The sequence below is a fragment of the Zosterops lateralis genome (genome assembly GCF_965231275.1).
Source record: "Zosterops lateralis genome assembly, chromosome: 18".
NCBI classification, from domain to species: domain Eukaryota; kingdom Metazoa; phylum Chordata; class Aves; order Passeriformes; family Zosteropidae; genus Zosterops; species Zosterops lateralis.
In genome coordinates, this window is record NC_139778.1 from 11,662,711 (window position 1) to 11,672,755 (window position 10,045).

At 55.1% G+C, this 10,045-nt stretch overlaps 1 protein-coding gene across 1 annotated transcript in view; it reads right to left on the minus strand.

Moving 5' to 3' along the window:
* Positions 1–9,138, minus strand: part of RNF213 (ring finger protein 213) — a 46,197-nt gene extending 37,059 nt beyond the window's left edge. Inside the window, exons 1-8 of the mRNA XM_083874723.1 lie at positions 9,051–9,138; positions 5,111–5,401; positions 4,117–4,689; positions 3,412–3,587; positions 2,670–2,828; positions 2,243–2,439; positions 1,812–2,092; positions 959–1,218 (exon numbers count right to left, since the gene is read on the minus strand). Coding sequence (XP_083730849.1) covers positions 959–1,218; positions 1,812–2,092; positions 2,243–2,439; positions 2,670–2,828; positions 3,412–3,587; positions 4,117–4,689; positions 5,111–5,311 — 1,847 coding nt within the window. The 5' untranslated portion in view covers positions 5,312–5,401; positions 9,051–9,138. The remainder of the gene's footprint in view (positions 1–958; positions 1,219–1,811; positions 2,093–2,242; positions 2,440–2,669; positions 2,829–3,411; positions 3,588–4,116; positions 4,690–5,110; positions 5,402–9,050) is intronic.
* Between the last annotated feature and the right edge of the window lie 907 nt (positions 9,139–10,045).

A 10,045-nucleotide genomic window follows, 5' to 3' on the forward strand; every position in this document is an offset into this window, starting at 1 on the left:
AGATACATATCCTACAGCCTCCCCACGAGCCCTGTGACACCCACACAGAGAAAGACTCCAGAGAGAAATGCAATGGAGCTGTGCAAGTGAAGAACTGCAAATCCAGTGCCAGGCAAGCAGTCAGATAAAATCCAGTAAACAGGAACTCCAGGGGAAAACCAAAAACCAACCAAAAAGTGTGGAATGATGCACTGCAACCCTTGCCTGCTTCAAGCAGGAGGCTGGAACTGAGACCTCCAAAGATACCTTCATACGTGTGAAAAATGAGTTTCACTCTCTTTTACAAATTTCTAAGTTTAATAAAAAAATAGACAAATTAGGAGACAGAATAAGCAAATCTTTTGCCCAACAAAATCTGCAGTGAGGGGGTTTGGCACAAGGTCTGCTCATAGCCCCCCTCATCTTTTTAGGACTTCTGTCTCTAAGGAGAGCTTAATATGTTGAATATTCAATAGATGATAATCAAACATTTTTTTTCTTGATTAGTTTTAAGTGTCCTCGATCATCTTATTTAAGAGATTTATTTTGTGGGTGGCTTTACTTAGTTTGGTAAAACGGGTATAAATTTTCTTTTGAGGTTTTTTGGTTCATTTTGATAAGAAAAAGAAAGTTCACAGGTTTTTTTTATGAAAGGTCATAAGGTGATGCCCCCTTCTATAATTTCTGACTTGGTGCTTTAGATGTTACAAAGAAGAGATAAAAAATCCTTAGTCTTTTATTGTTAACCCTTTGGTACACATTCATTCCCTTTCTAAACTCTATTAATAATACAGCACATACAGTAGTCATGTTAACATTTGCAAAAAGCCAACTATATAATATGCATTTCTAACACATAAATTAACATTTTCTCTGGTTCTCTGGCAGCAGAGAGCTGGATCCCTGGAGGTTTATCAAAGGGTGCTACACCTGAGCAGCACCAGCCCTGTCAGTTAGAAGGTACATATGGAGCACTTACCTGGTAACTCCTGCAAAAGCCTGTTGGATATGATCAACCTCATTCTGCACATCTCGTGGTGAGCCCTGATCCAAGCACAAGAGGCTACACAGGTCAGCCAGGTCGTCTTTAGGTGCTGAGAGTGAATACTCTTCAACTACCAAAAGAATGGTGAGCCCCAGGGCCAGTTTGCTCTGGATGACTCTGTCCTCTGCAGCTGCTTCTGCTGCAAAGAAAGGGCGAGCTATTTTCTTCATGTGATTCAGCAGCAATTCCTTCACCTGGGACAAAGAAGGGAAGAAATAGACCAGTCACAACATCAGTCTCTCTCTTCTGAAGCCAATGTCTTCTCCCAGCTCCACAGAGGCCACAGGACAACCACAACCATAACCCTGGCAACCAAAAAAGGCAATGTAGCATTTCTGCCACGTTTCCTAATTATGTCAATTAAGAAATTTTGGATTCCAGAAGGCCAGCTGGCATCACTGCTCAGAACAGCATCAGGAGCTTCCCCCACAAAGCAGGCAGGTTTGGAGCAAGAGGTGAGTGCAGAGGAGTTGTTAGGACAGAACAACTGGCAGCAAAACCTCATGGCAAGGCTTAGGAAATCCACATCCAGACACAAACCCCACTCCAGCAGGAAGTGACCACGTCCCAGCCGTGCTGCTGCCCCAGGTGGGAGGGCTCTCAGAACCACACTGAGGTGCACAGGCTGACTAAAGCCCCCAAGGCAGGCAGTGGCAGCCACCCCAGCAGGATCCCCACTGAACTTTGATTGCAAAAGCAAAATTAACCCAGCAAAGTCAACAGCTAAACGCAAGTTTGAGTTCAGCGACTGAGTGTTTTCTGTCTCTGTGCAAGAGAAAGGGGTTACCTGCTCTGTGCTGAAGTCTAACTCTCTCCACACCTCTGGCTGGCCTTCAAACACCCGCTGGGCTCCTACAACATCACAGAACTGCTTCAGCTGCCAGAAGAAGTTGCTCAGGTTGCCAGGACTCCAGGTTCCAAGAATGCTGAAAATACTTTCTAACATAACACTGGCAGCTATTTTCTTCCCTTCCGCCACTTCCTTGTTTTTATCACCAGCAATTTTCTGCCAAAAGTTTTGGAGCGCGGAAGGCTTTGCACACACGATGTCGTCGTACTGGTGCCACTCTGGAACAGCAACACAGGGAAACAACCACTGCAATGAGGTGCCTTCCCTCTTCCAGCTGCCCACTGAGCTCCCAGCTTCAGACAGGGCTGTCTGGCAGGAATTCTGGGCCATGGGACAGCAGGGATCACCCCCAAGCCAGCAGAGCTCACCTCCACTGAGGTTGAGAAACCTCTTTTGGATCAATAAGCAGCGATTCACGGGAGTTTTGGATACTGGCTTCTTGTAAATGAACTCGTACTCCCCCTTCTCACAGCTCACCCAGTACTTGTAAGGAATGGGTTTATCCAGGATTTCTTTGGGGAGAGTTACAGCACCTTCAATGAGGTACCCATGGTCTCCCAGATGCCTTGGAACACAAACACAGCACAGACAGGCAAGGGACACGTTAGCTGACCTACAGACCTCCTTTTCCACGCACTGCTCCATTTCTAATAGGAATGGTGGTGACTGTTCTTTTCACAAGGACGTTTTAGAGCAGTTTTCTCCCCTGTGAAACCCTTTGGTGCAACCCCCAAGTGTAGGCACAGACCATACCCTGCACAGTACCTGGGGCCCCTCAGGGCAGGGAACACTCACCGGGTGCAGTTCAGCTCACAGATGTTGTCCTTCCATTTGGCATAGGAAGGAATGTCCTGACCCCTGATGAACACTTTATGGGTCTCGGGGTTGAGCTTGAAGTCCTTGGATAATATTGCATGGAAATAGACTGTGACACCCTCGTTGCGGCTCACAGAACTGCAGGGAAACAGAAAGGATTCTGTCGGGGTTTTTTAATTGCACAAATCACTGCAGACCTCAAATCAGACTTGAGCCACCAGCTGAGTGGCTGCAAGACCCATAAACTCTGGCAGTAATTCACTCAGACTGATGTTTGGGCAGGCCTAGTGCAAAGCCCAGTGCAAAAAGTAAAAATGGGCTCCTAAAGGCAGCAGGAGATGCTCTGGCCCAGCAGAGTCACCTGGAATGGAGACACTTTCAACCCCTTCCACTTCATTCACATTATGCAAAACATCAAACATCTCTTCACACTATTCACCTAAAGCATTGTGTGTGTGGAGCAAGAGCAAGAAATAAGAGAATAATCTCTTTTTTATCCATCAGCTGCTCAAGCAGGTTCAACACATCACCCGGGACATCACCTGTGCTGCAGCTCCCACTCAACACTGGTCCTGCACAACCACTTCACCTCAGTTTCAAGACAATTCCATTTCCACATCTCTTAGGTATGTCCTGACCCACCCCCAGCACCTCAGTCTGGAGTCCTGAGTCCTCCTCACAGCAACTCCTGTTAGCTGGGGGGCAGCAGGGCTGTTCTCACCTTGCTTTAATCTTTTCTGCAGTTTTCTGGTTCTTTTGTTCCTTTTTGTTCTTGGGGCTGTCTACTGCAGCCCTCTCCTTTCTGGCAGCCTCAGCTCCTTGGCCAGGACTTGTCTTCATGGTCGTGTTAGGAGTTTTCTCACTCGGGGTCTGATTTTTCTCTTTTGTGTTTGCATTCTGCAGCAGGGAGACAAAAAACGCCCAATGAAACAGGAGGCCCTGGAAGCACAACATCTCCTCCTGGTGCACCTCCAGCTCCATCCTCCTGGCAATGCTGAGGGAAGCTGCTGGTCAAGGAAAACAGGAGATGATGGGAGAGGAGCCCAACCCAAACACACAGCCAAGAGTCAGGTCAGTGAGCCCCAGCTCCCAGGGCGTGGAGTGTAAAGGGAAAGAGAAACCACAGCAACTTCCAGCTTAGCAGGCAAAGGCTCAAAACACAGAATCCCCCTTGTCCAAGGGGATCCCAGAGCTCTCCAGAGAGCACAGCTGCCTGGAAAAGAGACACTTCCCAGTGCTGGGGGTAACTGAGCGACCCCTCAGTGAGAGCTGGGCTAGAACTGACACCCAGGAGAACAGAACTCAAATAAAATCCTCCCCACCTCAACCCTGCACCCCTGGGCTGCTGCTCCTCAGCCTCACTGACAGCACGAGCAAAGGCAAGCTGTGCCCAGTGGAACACACAGCAGAGTTCACTCACACTCACCTTGCCAGTGGAACTGGTCCCTTTCTGCCTGAGCTCCCTCCCAGGCTGTGGGCTCTGGGCCCCAGGGGAGGTGCTGGTCTCAGGTTTGCTTTGGGGGGCTCCCTTGGCAGGAGGCAGCTCAGAGGGACTCGCCCCCTGCCCTGGTGACAGCAGCTCCTTGCTGCTGCCCTGGGAATCTGCAGGGAGCTGGCCAGGGGCAGGACTGCCCTGCTCCACACGAGTCTCTCTGTGCTCCAGGGCTGTTCCATGTCCCACCTCGTCCCCTGGGGCTGCAGCACCGAGAGCTGGGGCATCCTCACTGGCTGTGCTGCTCTGCTCTGCAGGGCTCAGCCCCTCTGTTTCCTTCTCCGGCTGTGCCAAATCCCTGCCGCCTCCAGGTGTGTCTCCTCTGGCACCAGTGAGTCCATCAGCACTCGGGTTTGCCTCCTCACCGCCGGGGGGTTGGGTTTCTTGAGCAACAACACAGGTGTTAAGAAACTCTGTGGTCTGAGCTGGTGCTGTGCCTTGAGGAGGCAGAGAGTCCTGTTCCTCCGAGATGGATGCATGTTTCTTTGCTTTATTCCTCCTCCTTTTCTATTAAAAAAAAAATAAAATAAAGACCACAATGTCTGTTTATTCATTGCCAAAGGGAAACGCTCTGTCACCTCCTCCACTGCAGCGAGTACCAACATCTTCCTGCTTCATGGGGCTAACAGAGAACAACAGACAAGGATCAGGAAGAGGAGGGACAAGTGAAATGCAAGTAACTCTTAAGAACTGTGCAGGTTTAACATTCGAGGCTTGCTCAGCAGGAGCAGCGCTGCAGTGCCTGAGCTGACTTGTGTAATTTGTGGTTTCCCCCGGCACAACTCAGAGTCAGCAAACACAGGGAGGAAGCCAGGCTGCAGCTCCCCGGTGTGGCCACAGGGATGTGGAGGAAGCAGCCCGGCCTCTTCCCTTCACACAAAACAGCAACAGGTCAGAGCTGCTCCCCAGCACCCAGCAGGATCCTCACCTTCTTCAGTGGAGAGGCCACATCAGCAGAGTCGCCAGCCCCACACAGAGCTGAGGGCTCTGTGTCCTCCTCTGGAGCTGTGAGATAGCCCAGCTCTGAGGATTCCTCTTCCTCTTTCCATGTCTCAGCAGAGGAAGGAGATGCACCTGCAGAGCCAGCTGTGGTGTCTGAGGTGCTGGGCAGAGCTCCTGCTCCGTCCATCGCCCTCGGTCTCCTTTGTTTCAGCAAAACCTTCTCCCTTCACCTCCTCCTCTGCATCAGGGACTGGAGGGACCTGCACTTCTCTTCTCTCTGCAATGGAGGGAAATTAATTGTTAAACTGGAAACTCACCCCACAGTGGGGCTGCAGGATGGTTTGGGTTGGAAGGGACATTAAAGCTCATCTCGTTCCACCCCTGCCACAGGCAGGGACACCTTGCACTGCACCAGGTCACTCCAAGCCCCTGGATGGGGGAGAAAACCAGAAAAACAGGCAAAACTTATGGGTTGAAATAAATAGTTTAATAGGAAAAGAAAAGGAAAATTATAATAACAATAAAGGAATATCCAGAGTGAGTGATGCACAGGCTGCTTGCTCACCACCCACTGAGCAATGCCCAAATTTCCTTCAGCACCATTCCCTGTGCTCTGCAACATCCCCCTGGGCCCTGGGGCAGCTCTCCTGCCTCTGCCCCTCCCAGGCAGCCTGAGGAGTCCTTGGCTCAGTGTAAGCAGCAGCTGAGCCATCAGCCTGTTATCAACAGGACTCTCATCCTCAATCCAAACACAGCTCTGAACCCACTCCTGGGAACAATAAACTGTCCCAGCCAGAGTCGGGACATGAACACACAGGAGCTGTTTGCTGTCCCCTGTTCAGCTCCCACCAGCAATGCCACCACTGTCCCTGTGCAGCCCCTGCCCTCCCCAAGGCCCTGCCAGCTGCAGAAATAATGAAGGCACCACAGCAGGGAGGTAGAGCTCCATCCCTGCCCCTCCTGCAGACAGACACAGCAGCTCTGGCAACCACCTCCCTGTGCCTGGAGCCCAGTGACAGGGCAGGGGCAGCCCCAGCTGGCACAGCCCTCTGGGGTGGCACTGTCACTGCTCCCATTCATGCAAGGCCTTTCCAGGAAGGCAGAGGAACCTCCCTTTTTATCTTCACAGCTTTATCCAGTCCTTCAAAAACCCGTGGGAGGGCAGCTCCAGGCCCAGCCAGGCAGCAGAGCAGATCTGTCCCTTCTGCAGGGGATTCACAGCCCTCTCCACACTGCCTCCACCCCAATTCTGAGAGCAAAAGCTTTGAGCCTCAGCTACTTTGGATGTTCTTCCTACAGAGATTTCAGAGCTGGAGAGCCCAGGTTTGTCACCCTGCCATGCTGGAGTGAAGAGGGATCTGCTAAGAACTGACTCTGTTGGGATTGCAGCACCTTGATTCTGATTTAGTGTGCTTTTCTAGGATCCCCACTTCTTTCTGTCAGCAAAGCAAAAGCCATTCTGGTGACCCAGGTCATTCAGTCTTAAACAAATAAAGGATTAGGAAACATTTCCCTGAGTATAACCATGTTGTGTACTCGATTCTGCCCCTGCTCAGAGACAGAATGGGTGTGTTGTCAAACACAATTCAGGGGCAAGTTCTAAATCTAACAACAAGTTGCAAATTGGAAATGCCGTTGTCAAGGACAGTCTTTTAATAAAAACCAGCACTACTTCATTGGCAAAACAGAAACTATTTCAACACTGGAGAGAGCTGAGTGTGGAGACTGTGTGCAGGATGTGTCAGCAAGTGAATCACTTCTGTATCTGCAGAGTGAGGAAAACTCTGCTCAGGTGTTGGGAGTCCAGGGCATCCCTCTGGGCGCCCTGGGAAGTCACAGACCTCGTTAGAGAGACCTGGGACCCCAAAAAGAGGGTCTGGGGTCTGTGCAGGGGGGTTTGGGGTCTGCCCAGGGGGGTTTGGGGTCTGCCCAGGGGGGTTTGCCTGGCACAGAGCCCAGGAGGACACAGGCTTTGATTTTGGTCCATGAGAAAAACATCCAACAGAGAGAAGAATTGCAAGTCACAAAGGTGTTACTGAGAGTAGTGTAGTTATCACTGTGCAGAAGTGATTTTGTAGTTTTGGGATTTTTAGAGTGTAGATGCAAAGGGACAAAATGGAGATTTTAGGGCGGTGCCCTGGGTTCTTCTTCTTCTCCCTTGGCATCCATCTCCTGTAGTGACGTGGGCACAAAGTGGATTGGGTCAGAGTAGAAATAACCCTGTTAGTGTAGGTGATAGACATTGACACAGAATTGTAAATAATGGGTATGTAGTTATCTGTATAAGAGGTAGCGACCTCCCATCACGGGGGGAGTCCCATCGTGTCCAGGCTGCTGTGAACACCTTGCCGGACACAGACAATTGTAAGATAAGAATTAATAAACAACACAAGAAACCAGAAAACCAAGACCTTGAGACTCCTCATCATTCTCACACCGAGCTCAGCACAGAACACAGAGACAGAGTCAGACAGCAAACCCTAAATCCTTCAGAGGTCAAGAGGGAAAAACACTCTCTCGACCCCACACAAACCTTTGGAATCTCGGGTGAGAGAAAACCACAAAAAAAAGTGAGAGTCGGGAATGGCAGGGGAGGCTGAGAGGAGAGGCCGGGAGGAGAGTTTGGGACAAGAGCGGCGTGGAAGGAGCCGGGCAGGGAGAGCCACAGGGACAGAGGTGACACGGGCAGTGTCAGTGACCTCTGGTCAGTGGGTCAGTGACCTGTGGTCACTGTGAGTCAGTGTGCAGCCCCAGGCCAGCCCTGGGAGCTGCAGGAGCCCAGGGGGGACAGACACGGACACAGCCTGAGGCCACAGAGCCTGTCAGGGCCTCTCCCCGCCTGAGGGACTGTGGGGAACCCGCGACACCCAGAGCCGGGCTGGGAGCGCGGGGGGAATGAACCACAGCGCCCACAGACTAAAATAAACACAGACAGGGCTGAGGGCCGGGCTCCCCTTCCCCGAACCCTGCCTGGGGCTGGCCCAAGGCCGGGAGCCTTGTTCCACCGCCGGGGCTGGCAGCGGGACCAGGGCCGGGCCGCGGCCGGGAGCGGGCCCGAACCGGGGCTGGGCGTAGCCGGGAGGGGAACCAGAGCTGGGACAGATCCTGGAGCCGGGCCGTGGCCGGTCCCGGTCCCAGGGCTGCGCTAGGGTCGGGAGCAGGTCCCGAATCGGGGCCAGGGCCGGGAGCGGTCCCAGAGCCGGCCCGTGGTCCGGAGCGGGTCTCGAACACGCGATACCGCCGAGAGTCACTGCCCGGCCTGGCCCCGCCCGGGGCGGCGCTGACCCGTTAACTGGGCGTGGCCTGTATGCAAATAACGCCTCTCTTCCTCCCCGCGGATTGGCGGATCTCCGCCCCCTCGGGGATATGCAAAACAGCAGAGCCGATGGACCAATGGCGCGGCGAAGCGGCGGCCGTATGCAAATGAAGCAGTTATATGATGTGAGGGGCGGGGCTAGCGCGGCTCCCGGGGGGCGCCGGGAGAGCCTGGGGGGGGGCACAGGGCGGGGACACCGGGGGGGGACACCGGGAAAACCGGGGGGGGACACCGGGAAAACCGGGGGGGGACACCGGGAAAACCGGGGGGGGACACCGGGGAGGACACCGGAGAGAACCGAGAGAGAACACCGGGAGAACCGGGGGGGGGGACACCGGGGAGTGACACCGGGGAGAAGCGGAGGAGACACGGGGCGGGGGGCACCGGGGAGAACACCGGGAGAACCGGGGGAGAACCGGCGGCACCGCGGGGCAGTGGCGTCCCGGGCGAACGGGAAGGAGATGGGAGTTCCCGGGGACGCACCGGAGGGGATCAGGGCGCACCGGGGAAATGGGGGCTCCGGGAGGTGCCGGACCCTTGGCTGCCCCCGGCCCGCACCGGAGCCCCCAGCCCAGCTCCCCGTCCCGCCAGCCCCGGCAGCGCTACTCACCGACAGACCGGGCACCGGCACCGGCACCTGCAGCGCCCGCCCGTCCTGCGGCTCCGCCGACTCCCGCCCAGGCAAGTTTCGTTTCTCCGCCGAGCCGCCAACTTTCGCTTTTGCAGTGACGGTCCCGCCCAGGCCGGAGCTCCCGCCAATCCGCCCCGGCCGCCGCCCCCGGGCGGGTCTGCACGGCCCCGCCCCGCCGGGCATCCCTCGGGGCCGGGTGCCCCCCGAGCATCCCTCGGGGCCGGGTGCCCCCCGAGCATCCCCCCACCATCACCCAGTGCAGGGTCCCCCGAGGACAGGGAGAGGACAGGACCCCCGGCAGCACCGGCAGGACGAGGAGGAGAGCACTTTGTGCTGGACCCGATAATCAAAAGCAGATTCGACAGTCAAAATAGAGACACGGCTGGTGCTTCATCCCGGACCCAACCGGGAGCGAGCCGAGGGCTGTTCCAGCAGCGCTGACCCCACACAGCTTTGAGCACACACATATTCCTAAACAACCGGCCCGTTTTCCCCCGTGCCCGTTTTCCCCATCCCCGTTTTCCCCCCGCAGCATCCCCGTGGTGCAGCAGGGAACTCACAGCTCAGCCTTGTCCCGGGCAGGTCCCGGCGGTCCTGGCAGGTGTGTGGCCCCAGGGCAGGTCCTGGCAGGTGTGTGGCCCCAGGACAGGTCCCGGCGGTCCTGGCAGGTGTGTGGCCCCAGGGCAGGTCCCGGCGGTCCTGGCAGGTGTGTGGCCCCAGGGCAGGTCCTGGCAGGTGTGTGGCCCTAGGGCAGGTCCTGGCAGGTGTGTGGCCCCAGGACAGGTCCTGGCAGGTGTGTGGCCCCAGGGCAGGTCCTGGCAGGTGTGTGGCTCCCTCCCAGCACCTCCGTTCCCCTCCCAGCACCTCCAGCAGCCGGAGCTGTGCCAGAACCCGCCCCAGGGCTCGGCTCACGGGCACAGCCCCAGGCTGGTTTCAGTTTCTTTTCCTCGGCAGCACCCAGGAGGTAACCTCCC